The sequence below is a fragment of the Narcine bancroftii genome, chromosome 2 (assembly GCF_036971445.1).
Source record: "Narcine bancroftii isolate sNarBan1 chromosome 2, sNarBan1.hap1, whole genome shotgun sequence".
Lineage (NCBI taxonomy): Eukaryota > Metazoa > Chordata > Chondrichthyes > Torpediniformes > Narcinidae > Narcine > Narcine bancroftii.
Window position 1 is genome coordinate 137793348 of NC_091470.1, and position 20914 is coordinate 137814261.

A 20914-nucleotide genomic window follows, 5' to 3' on the forward strand; every position below is an offset into this window, starting at 1 on the left:
GCCTCCCCCCCACCCCCAGGGAGTCAGTCCCACCTCCTCCCTCACCTAGAACCCACCCTGCCTCTCCCACAGCAAGACAGTACCTCCCACCCCACCGGGACCTGGATCTGTCTCCTCCCCCCCCCCCCCCCACCACCCCCAGCAAGCCAGGAACCAGACCACCTCCTCACCCTGGACCCAGACTTGCCTTCCTCTATCCAAAACCCTGATCAGGACCCATTGCTGAACCTGGAGCAGGCCTGCTTCAGTCCCTGCCCCCTGGACCCAGAGCAGAGATGGCTCTGCCCCTGGACCTGGACCTACCCCCCCACCCCCCCACTCTTGAGCCCTGGACCCAGAATGGATCTGCCTCTGTCCCTGGCCCATGCCTTGTCTGCCCATGGCACACCTACTTTCAGCTTCCTCCCTGCCTTTCCACACCATTTCATGCCCCTGCCCAGAGCCCCTCACTCTCACCACACCCGTCCGCTCCCACACTCCTCCAGCTCTACCTTCATGCAGAGGACTGTCTTGGTGTGTCCTTCCAAGGTTCGGAGTAATAAGCCATTACCGGCGTCGCGGACACTAATGGTGCAATCATAGGAGCCAACCAGGAGCAGCCTGCGAGCTCCCTCCTGTGCAGTGGCCAGACAACTGACTGCTCGAGGACCATGACAGTCAAACACATCCAGCTGCTTGTTGTTCTGGGGACAATGGAACAAAAGACACAACTCAAGCACTTGATCATGTTCCTTCCCTATCTCATCAAAGGATCATCCTATTGAAAGAGACTTCAAAGTTTGGGCCTGAGTTCCATGTGTTTAGAAGAATCTTTATACAAGCATGCAGGGACTTGCAGCTTGGAGAACCTCATACAAGGAGACAAAAGAGGCTGGGCATTTTAGTATAGCAGTTAGCTCAGCACTATTGCAGTGCCAGCGACCCTGGTTCAAATCCGCCGTTGTCTGTAAGGTGTTTGTACGTTCTCCGTGACAACGTGGGTTTCCTCTGGGTGCTCTGGTTTCTTCCCACATTCCAAAACAGTAAGTGGTTAGTTGGCCAATTGATCACATAGATCAATTCCTCAATAGGCACTGGCTCGAGGGCCAGAAGGGCCTGTTACCATATTGTATCTCTAAATTTAACATAGACCACAGAACATTACAGCACACAAGCCCTGTAGCCCACAATGTTTTACTGACCTATGTAAACATACTCCACATCAATCTCATCCTTCCCTCCCTCACAGCCCATAACCCTCTATTTTTCTTTCATCCATATGTCCATCAGAAATTCTTTTGAATTGTCCTTATTGTACCTGCCTCCACTACCACAACTGGGAATGCATTCCAGGCACCCACTGCTCTGTGTAAAAAAAAACATGTTTCTGAGGTCTCCCATAACTTTCCTCCACTCACCTAAATTGATGAGACAAATTTAGACATACCGTGGCAGGCCATTTCGGCCTACGAGCCTACGAGCCCGTGCCGCCCAATTACACCCAATTAACCTACACCCCAGTACGTTTGAACGGTGGGATGAAACCACACACAGAGAGAACGTACAAACTCCTACAGACAGTGTGGGATTTGAACCCCAGTCCCAATGTCTGGTGCCAACCTAGCCGCCCTTCTGATTTTGACCATTTGCTGTCCTGGGAAAAAGGTACTTAGCTGTCTGATGTACTCATATGATACACCTCCATTAAGTTACCTCTCATTCTCTGTTGCTCCAAAGGGAAAAGCCCTTGCTCACTCAGCCTTTCTTCACAAGACAGGTTCTCCAATCCAGGCAACCCCCCTCTTTTGACTGTGCTCCCTATCCTTTGTATAATGAGGCAACCACAACTGGACACCATAACCAGAGTTTGAGCTGCAACATTATTTTGCCTGTTTAACCACACTTACCTGCCCAGCAACTTTGAGGGATCCAAAGACTCAGACCCCAAAATCCCCCTGTTGCCCCACACTACCATTAACCTTATAAGAATGATAAAAGTGCAAGGTTCCCAAAACAGATCCTGCAGAATTCCACTTGTCACCAACCTCCAGGCAGAAATATGTTACATCAACTACCACACTCTTCCTTCTGCGGACAAGCCAATTCTGAATCAAAGCAGCCACATTTCCAAGGATTCCATGCCTCATAACTTTCTGGATGAGCCTATTATGTGGAACCTTGACCAACACATTACTAAAGTCCATATACATCACATCCACCATCAATTTAATCAATTTCCTTTGTCACCTCCTCAGGAAAATCAGTTAGGCTCATGAGGCATTACCTACCCCTCACAAAGCCATGCAAACTATCCCGAATAACACAATGCTTCTCCAAATGCTTACAAATGCTTACCTCTAATCATTTGTCCTCCATTGACACAAGACTAATTCCCAGGATTCTCCCCATAATCATTCATGAACAAGGGAACCAATTTGCCATTTGCTAATCCTTCGATACCACTCCTATGGCCGGGGAGGATCAATGTCAACACCCCAGCAATATTTTCCCTCACTTTCAACAGCAACCTGGGATATATTCTGTCCAGTCCGGGAATTATCAATCCGAATGTTTCTCGGAAGCTCCAACATGATGTCTTTCTTAATCTCAACATGCTGCAGCAGATTAGCCTGTTCTTTACTGACTTCACATTGACCAAGGTCCCCCTCTCTGGTGAGCGCTGTAGCAAAGTATGCACTCAGGATCTTCCCTAGCTCCACCTTCAGACATGTTTCCCTCTTTATTCCAGAGTAGTTCTATCCTCACTCTAGTCTCCCCAGTTCTTAGAACCATAGAACACTGCAGGACAGAAGCAGACCCTTTGGCCCTTCTCATCTGTGCCGAACCATTTTATTTTGCCTAGTCCCATTGACCTGCACCCAAGCCATGTGAGACACCTTGGAGCTTTCCTACATCCTACTTGCAACATTCTCATGTTCCTTTCTGGGGCACCAACTAGGCAAATTGCCTGGTTAACACCATTTTACATGGCAGTTTGAAAACGCATAGTGATAGTTTTTTGGTGGAGCATCAGTCATTCAGAATCAATGCAAAAGCCTCAACAACTCAAAGCCAGGACTGGTTCACGACCTTCTTCACCCACTTCATCCCAATGCTTTGTGAAATTCCTCAACACCATGTCCGCGACCTGTCAACCATATCAAAGAAAACTGGAGATGAGAACATTGGAGATTGTGGGCACAACTGCAAAATATTCTCTGAAGTTAAAGTGGTATATGAGTGGAAAGAAAAAGGTTGAGAAGCACTGGACTACATAAATATCAATTAATACAGAGTAGATTCACCAGGATGTGGCCGCATCTGGAGGGTTTGAGTTACAGTGAGGTTGAATAGGCTGGGCCTTTATTCTCTATAGAAAAGGAGGCTAAGGGGAAATCTATGTTTTGGGCTGCCAAAATCTATGTTTACAGAATCATGAGGGGGCATGTATGGAGTGAAAGTGCCCAGCCTTTTTCCCAGGGTAGACATTTCTAGAGCGAGAGAGTACAGATTTAAGGTAAGAGGAGATATATTTAGGAGGAACCCATGAGGCCATTTTTTCACACAGAAGGGGATCCGTACCTGGAACGGGCTGCCAGAGGCAAGTAAAGAAGTGGCTACAATTACAACATTCAAAGACATTTGGACAGCTTTTAAGATAGTAGGGGCTTAGGGAGATTATGGATCATTGCTCTCAATTGGTTTGGACCAGTTGGGCCTGTTCTGTGCTGTATGACTCTTTGATTGAAAAACAGTAAATGAAAAGTGTTGGGACATTGACAAAAATAACATACAAGGGTCTGGAAAATCTGCTGCTGAAGTCCCAGGAGTGCTGGATGATTAGAGCTTTACCAAAAGTACATTGTAGTGAGAACACAGGAACTCACCTTAACACCGAAGGTAAACACTGAGCCATTTGCCAGCCCAACATACAAGATTCGCCATCGACTATGTAGACTCAAGACCCGGTCTGACAAGGTGAATTGGTCCAAACAAACTTTGGTCTGTGCACAATGAAAGGAGAGTTTACAATGGGATCTAATCTCAGCAATATCCAACAATTACAGCATGCAAAGCCATCCATTAAAGGCCAAGTAAGAGATGTAAAGAAAGGATTCTGCCTCACACCCTCCAAAATATGTCTTGCTTCCCATTTATGCCTGGAAGGAAAATGAAGACAGTTGAGCTGTGCCCTTTGGCACTCTTCTTTCTCAGATATGACACTGGGTGGTGCTGGTGTCAGCATTAATTATAGGCTGTGCAGACCATGTTGTTCAACAGAAACTAGATGCAGCCTCGAGGTTCAGAGGCCAGGAGCCACTGTTGCTTCAGGCGCAACGACTGGTAAACAGCTCACACATCCAGTTGTCAATCAGCCCTGTTGTGAACAGACTGCCCTTACAATCCCCAATAATGACGATAATCCAATCCAGGTGTTGAAGGAGGAATTCAGAACAGGAGGAGGGCAGCCCAAAACATAGAGCCAAGTCCCCTGCCTAGCTCAGACATTAATGAAGGGAGAGCTGAAGGTTAACTAAACCCTGGGCCCCAGTGGAATCTCCATTGGCACTTTTAAGATGGCTGATAAATTCACAAGATACTGTTACAACCCACCTTCACATCGTAACAACGGATGGTATGGTCGCTGGATCCCGTGTACAGATGCGCTTGCTTTCTCTGCAGTTGTACAATCAGTAGGCAGTTCACCTTTGTACTGTGAGCCTCAAACGTACCGACACGCTGCCGATTCTGAAAATGTGGAAACACAAGCCCTGGGATCAGAACTGAAACACAAGTCTCTTTAAACTGCAGTACCTGGGTCACTCTCCTGGGACAAAGGTGCTGGAAGCATCTTTTAAATTGCAGTGGGATCAACCCATTAAATCGCCAACCCAGCGATTTAAGGGGGATCGTTGCCCCTGCAATGACATGTCACATACTCACTGTAAGTATTGCCAGATGTTTGATGCTGGCTGCCCAGTGATGTACACACACAAGCGTCGACGTCACTGGAATAAGCCGGTCGGCCATTTTCATTTTGTCTGTGGATGCAGCCTAGGTATGTTTACTGGGTACCCTGACTACCTCTGAGGTAGGTGCAGGACCCAGATGGATTCCGACGGGGTTGACTGGGTCGGACCCTTTCTAACTGCCGCGTAACTGGGGCACCAACTGGGCAAATTGCCTGGTTTACACCATTTTACATGGCAGTTTGAAAACGCATAGTGATAGTTTTTTGGTGGAGCATCAGTCATTCAGAATCAATGCAAAAGCCTCAACAACTCAAAGCCAGGACTGGTTCACGACCTTCTTCACCCACTTCATCCCAATGCTTTGTGAAATTCCTCAACACCATGTCCGTGACCTGTCAACCATATCAAAGAAAACTGGAGATGAGAACATTGGAGATTGTGGGCACAACTGCAAAATATTCTCTGAAGTTACATGACAACACTGGAAAAGGTGCAGAGGAGACTCACCACGATGTTCCTGACCAGAGACCAGGTTTGTTTTCCTGGAGCAGAGGAGATCGAGGACATGCTGACAGATGTTTACAAAACTATGAAGGACATGGATAGGATCGGTATCAGCAAACTTATCCCCACAGCAGAATGGTTTAATGAGGTTTCAGTGCTAGGGTAAAGGGTACAATGTTTAGAGAGAAGATTCTTTCAGCCAGAAGGAACTGGAATATGGGGTGGGGGAAGGGCGCGGTAAGCAGGGTATGGCGTGGGGGGGGGGGAAGAGGGTAGCGGGGCAGAGGGCCAGTGTGGGGCAAGGCAGAGCAGGGAGCGCGGGGCCGAGTGCAGGGCGGGGGGGCCGAGCACGGGTCAGGGGGGAGAGGGCGGGGCTGGGGGGGGGGGGCCGAGCATGTGTTCCCCCACTACGCTGCTGTCTATAAGGAACTTGTCTGACTGTGCTTATTCCAAGTTCTCCAGTTTCCTCCCAAGTTCCAAAGAACTAAACAAAGTTAGTCGATTATTTGGTCACATGAGAGTATTTGGGCGGCACAGGCTTGTGAGCCAGTAGTGTCTGTTACCATGCTGCAACTCTAAATTAAAAGAAAAATAACAGCTCAGAGCTCTTCAACATTTGATTTTAACTCATGATTTTCCTGTTTTTTGGCGAACAATGGTGGAGTCATCAGTGAATTTATAGATTGAATTCGATCCATACTTGGCTTGACAGTCATGGGGGTGCAGGGAGTATAGCAGGGGACTAAACACACAGCTTTAGGTGCTCCTGTTCCTAGTGAACAAGGAGGAGGTGATACAGTATTACTGATCCACACTGATTTGGGGTCCACCCACCGATGAAGAAGTCAAGGATCCAGTTGCAGAAGGACGAACAGAGTCTGAGATTTGTTTCTTTGATCATGGGTTTTACTGGTACAATGATGTTAGAAGCTGAGCTGCAGTTGATGAACAGCAGCCTAACGTGGGGGTCCTTACACACCAGGGCATCTAAAGCAGAGCGGAGGACCCATGAGATGATGTCTGCTATTGACCTGTGTTAGGTCTGCTTTGTTCCCATCTCATGATGTTTTTACCTTATACCTGTTATGGCGGACAGGCGAATCGAAGTGGGTCCAGGACTTTACTGATTCACTCCATAACTAAACTCTCAAAGCACCTTATCACAGAAGATGTAAGTGCCTTTGAGGCACTCACCTTGCTCTTCGTAAGTGCATGAATTCTGGTATTTGATTCATAATATTTAAGGATCTTGGCTATGACTTGCATAGTCAAGGAGAGGGCCCACTGTAGGACAAATGGGGTTAGTATGGACGGGACCGCGATAGTGAACTAAATGGCCCATTTTTGTGCTGCAGTAGAAACATAACACAATAACGGAAGGAAGTAAAACATGGAAATCTGCAGACACCATTGCAGAAGCAAAAACACGATGGAGAAACTCAACAGGTCAAACAATGTACTTTGTAGAGCAAAAATAGAGATACAAAACCAAAGTTTTGGGTTGGGCCTTTCATCAAGGTATGCACCGTTGATTACAGGTAGATCCTGACTTACGATGGGGTTTGGTTCCGGGACTTGCATCGCAAGTAACCTGCTTTGAATCTGCCAGGGGGCCAGCGTCCCCGCTCCCGCTAGGAGAGAGGCCGACGTGGCACTGGGTAACCTACGTTGTGATTTGGAATGCTCTCTCTCCCTCTTCAATCTCTCTCAACCTTCCCAGCGACGCCAATCTGTGCATGTGTTCCAAATGACCTTTTTTTAAAAAAACACGACATTGGGTCCGACAAAGCACGTTTCCTCGACATTGCTACAAGATGACATTTGGTGGGGGGGGGGGGGGGGGTGGTGGTGGGAAGCGATCAGAAGCATTTCCTTCAGAGGGGGAAAAGCAAGCAGGTTGATACAGATAGACCCCGATTTACCTTTAATCAAAATGGATTTTGATCATCGTAAGTCAGGGAGTATCTGTATGTATCTATCTTTACTACATAAAGTACACTGTTTGACCAGGTGAGTTTCTCCAACATTGTTTCAATAAGATTTGAGAAGACACGCATCTTTAACAACTAGAGAGTAGGACGGAACCACAAGAAGGTTAAAGGGGTGTTCCCTGGAAAAACAGTGAATATCACAGGTTAAGTGCCCACAAACTGCTAGGGTAGACTGGAGATGGAGGGTGGTCTGAAGGGACTGGGTAGACCCATTAACAGAAAGGGTACAAGGAGTTTCCAAACTCTCACACACATTGATCACCTATAGCTGCCACGGAACTACTGAAAGAAATCCCCACAACAAACCAACCAAAATCCTCTCAAGAAAGGAAAAGCTCAGTTAAACTGACAAGCTTGGACCTCTCTCACCGTTAGATTGTAGATGTGCACTGTTTTATCAGCGGAACAGGTGTACAGCTGGCCACCGTATATCTGCATAGCATTCACAGCCGCTTGGTGACCCTCAAATGCTCCCTCAGTCGGATTTTCCTCTTCTCCATCATCAGAGGACATTTCTAGCAGAGAGATGCATGGCAGCAGGTCACAATCTGAGTTGTACATCCTCTCCGTCCCCATTCTCTAAACCACTCCAAGGGCAATTTTGTCACGTTTCAACATGGAGGAGGAATGAAATTTTCCCATATGTGCCAGTTATTTCCAGCCAACAGATCATTTTGAGTTTGGGAACAGGGCACGAGACGTACCAACCAAGACGCGAGTCTGGGTGTTAATAGCTCGAGAGCACACAGAAAAGTACAGGACAGTACATTTTCTTCACCCCATGATAGTCTGCCAACCAAAAAAAAAAACACTGCACAATTCCTCCCTCAAAACCCATAAACCCTCCATTTTTCTCACATCCATCTAAGAATCTATTTAATCAGACCATCACCACCAAGCAGGCAACCCACTTATCCTCGACATCTCCCCTACACCATCCTCCACTCACTTTAAACATGTCCTATGGTATTCACCATTGCCATCCTAGGAAAAAGGTGCTGACTGTCTACTATCTCTGCCTCTCCTCCTCCAAATGCACCTTTATAAGGTGGCCTCTCATTCCCCGTCTCTAAAGAGAAAAATCCTAGCTCATTTAGCCTTTCCTCAATCCAGGCAGCATCCTGGCAAATCATCTCCTCACCCCATCTGAAGCTTCAACATTCTACCTATAATGTGGTGACCAGAACCGAACAGAGTTTTACATAACTACTACATTAACTCAATCCTCCAACAAATGAAGTCCATCACACCATAACCCTATCAACTTGTGTGACAACACCAATGGATCTATGAACTTGCACCCCATGATTTCTTTGTTCCTTTGCAATGTTAAAAATCTTGCCATTAACTACATTCTCTGCCTACAACTTCGATCTTCTAAGGTATATCACTTCACAGTTTTCCGGATTGAACTGTGTTTGCCACTTCTCCACCCATCATTGCATCCTGTTTATATCCTGTTGTAACTGACGATACTCTTCCACACCCTCAAAACATCTCCGACCTTTGTATCATTTGAAAACTTAGTGACCCATCCCTCCACTTCTGTCCCAGAACATCACTATTTTCTGTGCTGCAGGCAGAATACACTCCATCTACTCTGCCTTCTGTTGTCAAGCCAATTCTGAATCCAATGCAGCCAATTTTCTATGACCTTCTGGATGAGCATACCATATTAAACACCTTATTCAAATCCAGTTACACCACATCCACCACTCTACTCTCATCAATTTTTTTTGTTGCCTCCATGAGACTACAAGAAATAGGAGCAGAAGTAGGCCATTTGGCCTGTTGAGTCCACTGATCCATTCTCCCACTCAGCCCCACTCCCCTGCCTTCTCCCCATAACTTTTTAATACCCTGACTGTTCATATACCTATCAGTCTCTGCCTGAAGTACTCCCAAAGGCCCGGCCTCCTCAGCCACCCGTGGTACAAATTCCAGAGGTTCACCACTCTCTGGCTAAAGAAATTCCTCCACATCTCTGTTTTAACTTGGCGCCCTTCAATCCTGAAGTTGTGCCCTCTTGTCCTTGACTCCCCTACCACAGGAAACAACTTTAACACCTCGAGACGGCTTGCCCCTCATGCTGATTATCGCCAATAGCACCATGCTCCTTCATATGCTTGTAAACCCTAGCATGAAGTATCCCCCTCAGTAGTTTATTTTTTAAACCATTGATGTGAGGCTCACTGAGCTGCAATTTCCTGCATTACCCTTTTTTTTAAACCAAAGGTGCAACCTTTTACACAAGGATGAAAAGACCTTTGTTATCACTTCAGCAAACTGTTCACTTGCCTCGTTAATAACCCTGTTATATCCCATCAGGTCCATCTTAATGCTCCACAAAAGAACTAATCACCATCTCACAATGCCCTGATACACGAATATTCTCCACGCTGTGTACCTTATCGTTGTCCACATCTTCTCCCACCTAGACCCACTGATCTGTATTCAGCCCATAACCCTCCACGCCTCTCCCATCCATATACCTATCCAACCTTTTCTTGAATATTAACATCAATCTCGCTTCTATCACTTCTGCTGGATCCATATCCTCTTGTTTGAATCTCCCCCACTCTCAGTGGAAAAACCCTATACATATTAACTCTATCTGTTCCCCCTTATAATTTTGAATACCTCCATCAAATCACCCTCAATCTTTCACACTCCAGGGAATAAAGTCCCAGCCTGCTCAACCTTTCCCTGTAATTCAAACCCTGAAACCCCAGGAACATTCTCGTAAACCTCCCCTGCACTCTCTCTATACTGTATATATTCTTGTAACTCGGCGATCAAAACTGCACAAAATATTGTTGTGGAGGGAGCTGGGAGGAAGAGCCTGCTTCCCTATCCAAGACCACATGAATGAGGGGTTACTCAAATCAGTATGTGCTCACGCAGGACTAAACAGGATAGACATTGTGCATTGATACCTGATGTATTCCTCGATTCCCTCTGTGAAGATACAGGAGTCTGAGTCTCAGTCACACTATTCAAAGATGGAGAGACAGAGTTTGAGACATGACCACTGTGCTTCAATGCCAACACCCCACAACCATCATCAGGGGTGGGTTGGAACAGGCAGAAATGGAGGAGGAAGGTGAGAGATGTGGGGAAAGGAGAGGAGAGTAAGGATAGAGGTGGATGGATAAGGTGGAGGGGTGAATGGGCTTTGGGATTAGATAGGATAGAGACAGGAGAGTGGAGGGAGGGTGAGTCGGGGTGGGGGGCGAGCTAGGGCGGGGAGAAATTCGAAAGGAAGTAGCAGTGGAATGAGACGGTGCGGTTGAGACCGGGCGGATTTCAATCCAGCTGAAGTACGTCCCAGGAGCTATGGACAAGATGCAGGCTGAGAATGGGGTGAGCGTCACCCAGCAGGAGAGTCTGAGCATGGAGGGTGGCGAAAGGCTGGGAGGATGATTGATTTTGTGTGTGTGTGTGTGTGTGTGTGTGTGTGTTTGTGTGTGTGCCCGCGCATGTCTTCCATTCACAGGAAACCTCACCCTCTGACGACAGCCTCAGCACAACTGCTTCCAATCTCACTGGTGGAGGTCACCTCACCATATGCTGCTTTGAGCGGGTCAGCTTCGCCCTGCACCAAGGCTGCATCCTCACTCTTGGCTGGACTGTTGTGCTGCTCACTGGCAGATTCTACTGACTCAATGTCAACCACTTCCGAGTTGGGGTTGCTCATTTCCACAAGCTCGATGGAGGAGTCGCTGTCTGAGGAAGCGCTGTGCAGCTCCCCCTCACCCTTCTGATGGCTGTCTGCTCTGGAGGTCCCGTCAGTGCCTCGGGGGGTCGAGGTCGTGACCTTCGCCTTGGACACCTTCTTGCTCTTCGCCTTGCGCTGAGGTCGGACAAGTTCAGTGTCCTGCTCCGTGTCACTGTTCTCACCAGACTGGGCCACCCGAAGAGATTTTTTCTTTCTGAATTTCTTCTTCTTGGACCTTATATTCTCCACTGGGGTGATGGAGGACTCAACAACCTGCTGCAGCTCGCTTCCCCGACCCTTCCCCTCTCTCCCCTGGAGCCTGGGACACTTCTGCCTCTTGTCTGCAGTCAGGGAGCTGCATTTCTCTGGTACAATGAATGATTCGCTTTGCTGAGGTGTTCCAGTGTTGGGCCCCGACTTTTGGGCAGACGCAGGAGGGATGTTGGTGCTGGTCTTGGAAGTCCTGTGGCATGTGTGGCCCACTTCTACACCTTTCCCTCCATGCCCCAGCCGTGTGAGGAGAGGCGAAGGCAGCGTGACCATTGGGAACCCAGTGGATGTGACTTCATCTGCAGGCAGGGAATGGGAAATGTGAGCAGACAGGAGAGAGGACACATCAACAGCAATAAGATTCACTTCCTGGTGCCACTGCAACTCAAAAATCAGCACGGTTCATTTGGCTGACTGAATGTGACAGCTCTTACAGAGCGACTGAGCTGCTCATTATCATGGGTACTGAGACACAGAGAAAAGCTTTGTTTATGTGCTACCCAGGCAAGTCAACTCATATAGCAGGTAGTACTACAATAATAATGTAAACAAATGGTGTAGAGACAAGTACTCTGAAAATCTGCCTCATCCATGTTAAAAGAGACAAGGCAAAACTGCTGGAATTGCTGCACTGCCCCTGGTGCAGAACTGGGGAGAGCAAGGAGAGGAGTCACATCACTTCCACGGGGTCCTATTGCCAAGATCTACTGCCATTGGTTTTGTACAGGCTTTAAACGGCCTGTTAAAGGAGCCAATTGCATTTTATTTGAAACCTTGCTACTGTGGAATAAGATGACAGCATCTGTGTTTGGCAGCAGCTTGAGAGGTTGCAGTCTCCGGGGGAGCGACAGACCAGTGCAGAGCACCTCCCAGTTGATAAGGCAAAGCAGAGGAGACAACCCCAAGGATGGTGACCATGGCGGTGGACCAGCGAGGGACTCTGTGGCTAAAGGACATACACAGGTGGCGAGCTGTTGGCCACACAGACTTGAGGTTAAAGGACCCACATCTGGCTGCAGGCTGCTGGAGACCGGCTCATGAAGACCAGATATTGGAACAACCAGGATTCAAGAGGTGTCTTGTTCAGCTGGAGATGTTGTGGGAATACTGGAGGCAAGTCCATGGATCTGCAGTGACCCTGAGTGGACTTTCTGTTCCTTCTCTTTCTCTGACTGTAAGAAGTACCAGAGAATGCTAATAGTCTTTGCTTGCCTTATGGCAGACTGAAGGCATTTTTGTGCAATATTACATGACAATAGTATCTGATCTGATCCTTATAGGTGCTGATTGATGGCATGAGTGTGGTACCACAGCACCTGAATGCATCATGGACAATAGGATCACTGGAAATCAAACATCTATTCAAGGTCTCGTCCTTGCCTTGAATTAGTTGTTTGTGAGATGTGAACATATATCGTTTGTTGATTGCCCCTGAACCAATGAGGAAATCAACCACGTTCGCCTCTTGTTTTGGCCAGGCCAGGGAAGGACAAGCAGATCTCCTCCAGAAGCCCACCAGAACTGCAGGTGCTGGAAACTTGAATGAACAAAGACAATCTGGCGAGACCAGATGAGTCAGGCCACATCCATGGACAAGTATTGTCCATCAATGTTTCGGGTCTGGATCCACTGTCCCTCCACATTCCCTTTTCCACTCGCCCCACTCAACAAATGGGTTTCAGATTCAATTTATAGTCACGAACACATGGTACAGAAAAAAACTTCCCTCTGCTTAGCAAAGGCAAACAAAGAGTGGACGATCAATCTAGCACAATTACTGAAGCAGGAGTAACTGTGGATGGACCATTATGATGATCCTCAGGGTTCCTGATTGCTTTTTAAATTCTGGATTTTTATACAGTTTTCCACTGTGGTTGTTGGAGAATTTAAACCCACCACCCTGCTAAATGCTTCACAATACTGGCTACTAGTGCCAAGTGGCAGTTAAACAACCCAAGATATCATTGTGGGGGGGGTGGTTTAAAACACAGGATTTTTTTGACACCGATGGTTAAGTGAAAAAAAAAACACACAAATGCCGGAGAAACTCAGCTGGTCAAACTTTTTCTGAGGCTGGTGGTAGGTGAGGACGAGGGGGAATTCTGTGTTTATTGTTTCTAGGAGTGGTGGGGGGGGGGCTAGGGCAGATGAGCAGGGAATGGAGGAGATGCGGGTGAGGGGCTCAAGCCCGAAATGTGGGTGATGTATCTTCCCCTTTGCTACATAAAGGCACTGTTTGACATGCTGAGTTTCTCCAGCATTTCTGTGTTTTTTTCAAGATATCTTTTGTGAATTATTGGTGAGAAGAACAGGGAAAAAAAGAAACAATGAGAAGCAGGTATAGGGGCAAAGAGCATGGTTCTAAATATGGAGGAGCAGGCTGATAGTGGGGTTAATACAGCACATTGGACCTTAAGTTTCAGAAGCAAGGTAATGTTGACAGTTTGTATAAACCAATGGTTCTCAAACTTTTTCTTTCCACTCACATCCCACTTTATGTATTCCCTATGTCATTGGTGCTCTGTGATTAGTAAAGGATTGCTTAAGATGATTTGTGGGTGGAAAGAAAAAGTTTGAAAACCACTGTTTTAATCGTACCTCATTGACTCATTATGTGCACAGTTTCATAGCTCCAAAGGAAATGGTCCAATGACAATTTTTCTCAAGCAAATATTTCAGTAACAATTGGGTCTAGAGCAGTGATTCTCAACCTTCACATCCCACCTTAAGCAATCCCTTCCTAATCACAGAGCATCAATGGCATAGGGAATACTTAAAGGGATAGTGGAAAGAAAAAAGTGTAAACACATTGGTTTGGTCTGGAAATTGTCCTTGCAGAAAGTAACAATTAAGGAAACCTTTCACCAAACACAGAAAGCAGTTATGAACTAGGCTGGACTGTCAAAAAATGCACTACTTGAAAGGAAAATGGAAAAAAAAGTTCAAGGTAAAAGGTTTGCACAGTTATGCGGAAAGATTAGAATAAAAGGAATGTAGTTTCAATGCGCTGCCCAACTCGGTTCAGTCCACTGAATGCTGTTCTCCCTCCTGTCACCTGCCGCTTCAATTCGAGTTAGTGAAACAGCATGGAAACAGGTCCTTTGGCCCATCTTGTGAATGGACTGAGCTCGTCCCATTTGCCTGCATTTGCCCCATAGAGAAACATAGACAACAGAAAACAGGCGAAGATGACCATTCAGCTCCCAGAGCATCCACAAACATTCAAAATCATCATGGCTGAACATGCGACCTTGGTACCCTAATCCTGTTTTCTGTCCTCTCTCTTAATCCATATAGCAATAGTGCCACACTCAACTCCCTTTTGAACCGCCCTGAAATCTCAGTGAAGAGGTTCTTCCTCGTCTCAGTGCTAAATGCCTTTCCCCCTTAGCCTTTGACTGTGTAACACTGGAAACATCATTTCTGCATTTAACCTACTCATGTCAGAATATATGTCTCAATGTTCACTCTCATTCTTCTAAATACCAATGAGTAAACCTTCATGTATCCAATCTTTCTTCATCCATCAGTCCTGCTGTCCCAGGATCAGTCTAGTGAACCTTCACTGCACTCCCTCAATAGCAAGAATTTCCTTCCTCAGTCGAGGAGGCCAAACCTGGACGCAATACTCCAAATGTGGCCTCATTGAGAACCTGTACAACTACAGTAAGACCTCCCTGCTTCTATATTCAAAACCATTTACTTTCTTCATGACCTTCGATACTGATGCACCAGCTCGCCCAAGCCTCATTTCACCTCCCTCATTTCTCATCATTCAGAACATTTTAGCACATACAGCCCTTTACGGTTTATATAGGTTGGCTTACAATGTTGTGCTGTCATACATAAATCTACTCAATAATCTAAATCTCTCCTATCTCAGACCTTTAACTCTTTATTTTTCTTGCATCTATTTTCATGTCTAAGAGTGTTTTCAATACCCCTATAATACCGGCTTTCACCACCACCTGCTGGCAATGTATTCCAGGCACCCACAACTCTGTGTAAAAAAAAAACTTGCCTGCCACATCTCTTCTAAACTTCCTTGCAGATGTTCTCTAGTATTTGTTTCTGTCGCCCTGGGAAACAGGTGCTGGCCGTCCACCCTATCTATGCCTCTCAGAATCTTAGACTTTTATTAAGTCACCTCTCATCCTTTTTCATTCCTATTACTGCCACCAACATGGATAACCTCCCATTTATCTATATCAGATTGCATCTGCCATCCATCTGCCCAGTCTCATCTGGCTAAGACACCCTGTACTTTCTTGGAATCTTCCTCACCCTTCACTCTGCCGCCCAGCCTCGTGTCATCGGCAAACTTAAAGAATCACACTCAATTCCTTCATCTAGATCATTAATATATATTGTGAACAGCTGGAATCATAGCACTGAACCTTGTGGTATCCTACTTGTAGATGCCAGTGTGTAAAGGACCCATTTACTGCACTCTGCTCCTTGCCTGCCAACCAGTTTTCTTTCCATTTCATCTCCTGTGACATGTTCTCAAATTGTGCATACCCATTGTGTGGGACCATATCTGAAGCTATTTGAAAGTTCAAATGCACAACATCAATTGGTTCACCATAGCCCACTTCACTGGTCACATACCCTTCTAAACATTCTAGACCTCCACCAGCTGTCTTCAGACTCTGATACGGCTCTGAAATCCAGAAAAATTAGAATAAAGAAAAAAAGCCAATCTGAAAGGCAGCGACTGCTGGAAACACTCAGCAGGTCTGGCAGTATTTAGTGGAAAGAGAAACAAGAGTTCTGATGCTGCCTGACCTGTTGAACAGTTCAGCATTTTCTGGCTGCAATTCAATTGTCCAATGCAAGTTTGAGCAATGGCACTTCATCTTCCCTCAGGACATTTTCCTCTCCACAGATATGTCTATTCTCCTCTGCGTCTGATCCCGCCACCCGCCCCCCCCCCTCCCCCCACTCCACCAACACTCTAATTGTGACTTGGACAATTTTGACCTGCACCCTGTTTTCTTCACCTCTTCACAACTTAAAGCATTGGTTTTCTCACTTTTTCAGTTTCTATGGTTCTAACGGACATGGGCAGGGGAGGACTGTGGAAGTATGTGGTCTTTGTTTCTCACCCAGGGGAGAAGGGTATATGAAACGAGCTGCCATTGGAAGTGATTGAGGATGATCTGAAATGTTGACTGAGTTTCTCTCCCTACAGATGCTGACTATTTGGATCCTGAGCACCATTCCCTCTAAGCTGTGCGCACGCACACGTTTCGCAACCGACACACAAAAGAAATTAATATGCGCACTAAAGGTTAGCACCCAAAAATAATGTAGTAATTAGTCATTATACTTATTGAAAATAATCTCTTAGCTAACTGTTTCTGTTAACTCGTTAGTTGGTTGAACAAGTAGCTACTGTATATTTCTGTGTGTAAGTCAACCAGCAGATAGGTCAATTCCCCCCCCCCCCCCCACTTTATTTTAGCCTCATTTTAATGGTTTTAGGGTATATCCGATGTATAAGTCGACCTCAATTTTCGGGTTGCTTCCCAGCAACAACCCAATTTTTTTTTTAAAAACACCCCAAATGCTCACTTTAAAGCACTACTGGAATAAAGGATGAGGACTAATTCATTGTTGTGGTCTTTCTTTTTTAGAAAAACTGTCTATTTAATTTTGTCTTTGGATATATTAGTTGGGATAAGGGAGGGGAAAATTGAACTCAATGGTGAAGCTTGTATATAATTGGAAAATGTAGTGTGGTAGCGGCAATGTAACAAGCTGAGCGGGCGCATAATGCAAACCATCGCTGGTGCAGATCACCAGCGAACACGTAGATCCGCAGGCCAGCCCCTATGCACTCACCTGGGCAATGGACCGCGTACACATGGTACTGCGTGCTGAGTAACGGCACGCTGGATTGCTATGCCTTTCTCAAGGGTGCAGGGCTCCCACCACGTTTACCTTAACCCGCCAGCCCCACAGCTTGGTGGCAAACACAGTGACGTCACCCCCCCCCCCCCACAAATCCTGTGGACCCCGAAACGGGAGGGATGTAAAAGAACCATAGCAAACTCGAATAAGCAGTCTTTGGTTGACTAACCCTGTGTATGCATGTTGATTTAGTAGCTCTACCGGAGTAGTTGCTACTGTGTGTCTTTATTATCCAGGAGTATTATGGTTGACACTTTGAGTTTGAAAAATTATAAATAAAATATTCAAAAAACCCCACCCCATTTGCCAAGTAATAAAGCTGTAAATTACTGTAAGCAAGTGAAAAAAACCCTAGGCCTATCAGGCAGGAGCAGGAACTTTGGCTACTGGGCAGGAGCGGCTATCTCAGGCTCCTGGGTAGGAGCGGGGACCTTGGCCTCTATAGTTGTAGAATGTTTGGGTGGGTTATGGTGGAGTCCGGCGATGGGGAGATGTCAGGGAACGGTGGTGCCAGTGGTAGGGAGGTGACAAGGAATGGCGGCGTCAATGGTGAGGAGATGCTTCCAGGGTCGACTAATACGCCGAATTAGTGCTTCCGGGGTCGACTTGTTCGCCGAAGCAGAGTCAAACAATTTTTGACCTAAATTTAAGGTCTCAAAAGTATATCTGGTGGATAAGCCGACCTCCATTTTAAAATGATTTTTGAAGGTTGTACGAATATGTGCCGTCATATACGGTAATCATAATTATATTATATTAAAACATATTAATACAGTTTTATTGGCCATGAGAGATAGACTGTGACAAAATTATTTTGAAACAATTTACATTTGCACAAGCATTCAGTGCGCACATACTTTTGTCACAGGAAAAAAAAATGGTGCAGCATAAGATTTTTGTACACACTCACTACTAAAAATAGAGAGGGAACATTGATCCTGAGTGTTTCCAGAGTTCTCTGCCTTTGTCAGGGAATAGGAGTGACCAGGCTGCAATAGAGAACCAAAAGACTCGATGAGCTGACTGGGTTTTGTGCAGCAGGAACTCCATAACTATACTTAGTTTTACAGCATGAGCATTTGCTAATTTTTGACACACCACTCCTATAACATTGCCAGATGTTCATTTTCACAACGTTGAACAAGAAATGCAGGTGTCCATCTGGTATCCAAAGAAAAACTGAGCGTACCTTTAGCATAAACTGCTGGGAGAAGTACTGGGGATAGAGATGAGCCACGGCAGTCACGCATCATTTGGCCAGCGAGGTGTAGCGGGGCAGAATTCTTCACAATCTCCTCCGGCCTTTTTGGAGAAGCAGGCTCCTGTTTAATGGAGGCATTCAACACAGCCGGCAAGGGACCTTGTGCACCAGCTCCAAAACATGGCACAGCATCAAGCTGAGGTTGCAGGTCAGTGCTGGAGCCAGGGAAGGAAGTCGGGTGAAGTAGGGGCGAGAAGGGGATGTGGAAGTTGAGCTGGCTCGTGCCTCTGTGCAGACTGCTGGTTTCTGTGCCTGGGCTCTGCATTATTCGCTCTCCAGGAGGAACACTGAACTCTGGAGAAAACCAAAAGTACTCAGTCAGCAATGGGTAACGTTCAAAAAATGCAACGGATAACGAACACCACAATGACATCCGCAATTCTAGCATCCAGTCATATTGTTTCACCCCCCCCCCCCCACCACCCCTTCCCCCATGGTTTCAACAGCATGATCTACAAGGAGCTGGTGTATTTCTTCCACGTAAAATTTTCTGCCTCATTTCTGAGTCTCCAACTGAGGAGTGCAGTCATTGGTGTGCATTCACTCCAGAAGGTGACTCTCCTCTTTCAGACCCTGCATGGATACATGCCCACAGAGCATCCTCTCTGCTGGCAAGACCATTTCTGCACTGCCTTCTGCCACAGTCCCAACTCCAGGTGTCAGGTGCTGTGCTCTGAGGGAACTGCCCCTCATTTACTGGGACCTCTTCGGAGGCTGGGAGGAGAATCTGACTGGTGGGGCGACTGGATGAGAAATGGACTAGGCAGTGGAGCAGTCACAAGGGTTCATGGTAAAGCACAGTGGGTATTAAGAAACTCATTTTGGGCAATGACTGACCTGGGGGGGGGGGGGGGAATGCTCCTCATATCCTGGCCCTGACACCCTCAGGAGCCAGCACCACACCAGAAATCTCTTGTCCCATCCAATAACAGGCAGAGGTGTTTCCAGCAGGCACTACTCCTGCACACTCTCCATTTCCTGGTGCTTGCCAAGATACCTACACACTGTCAGCCATGGGATTTGTATTCATAATCACTCAACTCAGTGGAACAGTGCTCTTTGGTAAACTATGACTGAAATCTCTCTCTTCCTCAAAAGCTAAAGACCATATTGGACAAATCTCCAAAACTTCTGAGCAGAAGGAAACCAGGCTGAGACTCGGACAGACCTTGCAGTCCTTGAAGGATCTCTATTCTCTTGGTCCTTAGTGTGCCCATTTCCATGGTGACCTGTGTGGGAGACACAATGATGAAATAACCAGGCCACAGCTAATGTATCCAAACAGTTTTTCTCAAGAGAAACTCAAGAAACTTCTCCTGGGGCTGAGGACAAATCTATATTAAAGGAAATAAAAAGGCTTTCAAATTTAAAAGTCATCCTCAGTCTTGGTAAACGGCCATCCTTGCTAAGGTGGCATTGTTCCCTTTCAACAACAACAACAACCCCTTACAAGGACTTTAATGCCCACCCTGTAAAGTGTATCACTGTTGTAATGTAGGCAAACTGTGCAGGGGTGGTTGGGAACCTGGTATGGAGAGGTATGGCAGGATCTCAAAGTTGCTCAGCAAAAGGTGAAGAATGCATCATTAGCCGGACATCCAGTTTGTAGATGACAGGAAAATTGGCAGTCAGAGTAATACTTGGGCCTTGGGCCACCAGGTCTCTGCTGGCCATCAACTGAGGATAGTGAGAATGGTAGTCTTAGTCAGAACACTACTGATAATTTTGGAAAACACATAGAGCTATGGCAGATGGAATTTAATCCTGGTAAGTGTGAGGTGATGCATTTTGGGGGCGGTTGAATCAGACAGATTGGGACTAAGGGGGTATCAAGAAATACAGGTACTTTGGAGTACAAGTCCACAAAAATCTAAAAGGTGGTATCACAGATCAATAAGGTGGTGAAGAAGGCATATGGGAGACTTGGCTTTAGCTAGGGCATAGAACAAGGGCAGGAGGGTCATGGTACACATTTATATCATTCGGTTAGACCACAACTAGTGCATTGTGTGTAATTCTGGTTTCCATACGAGAGGAAGAATCTTAAGATGGAGAGGCTGGGCTTATTTCCCACTGAGCAGAGAAGGCTGAAGGAGGCCAATAGAGGGATACAAGATTGGGTAGAAAGTCAAAAAACTTTCCCATAGTAACGGAAACTAGAGGTTTAGAATGACTGGGGGCAAGAAGAGATAAGAGGAAGAGGGTGTTTGGAATCTGGCAGGCACTAGCTGGTGGAAGAGGACTTATGAGGCAAGATTAACAGAGCTTGGGCTTCTCTCTTTGGAGTGAAGAAGGATGAGAG

At 46.4% G+C, this 20914-nt stretch overlaps 1 protein-coding gene across 4 annotated transcripts in view; it reads right to left on the reverse strand.

Moving 5' to 3' along the window:
• The window catches only part of znf106a (zinc finger protein 106a), an 87863-nt gene that overhangs the window by 13035 nt on the left and 53914 nt on the right, over positions 1-20914 (reverse strand). For all 4 annotated transcript variants that reach the window (XM_069918132.1, XM_069918133.1, XM_069918130.1 and 1 more), the window contains 8 exons: positions 19781-19841; positions 18541-18906; positions 10954-11734; positions 10384-10439; positions 7817-7962; positions 4594-4728; positions 3867-3983; positions 492-683 (listed from right to left, as the gene is read on the reverse strand). In XM_069918132.1, the coding sequence (XP_069774233.1) occupies positions 492-683; positions 3867-3983; positions 4594-4728; positions 7817-7962; positions 10384-10439; positions 10954-11734; positions 18541-18906; positions 19781-19841 (1854 nt within the window). The remainder of the gene's footprint in view (positions 1-491; positions 684-3866; positions 3984-4593; positions 4729-7816; positions 7963-10383; positions 10440-10953; positions 11735-18540; positions 18907-19780; positions 19842-20914) is intronic.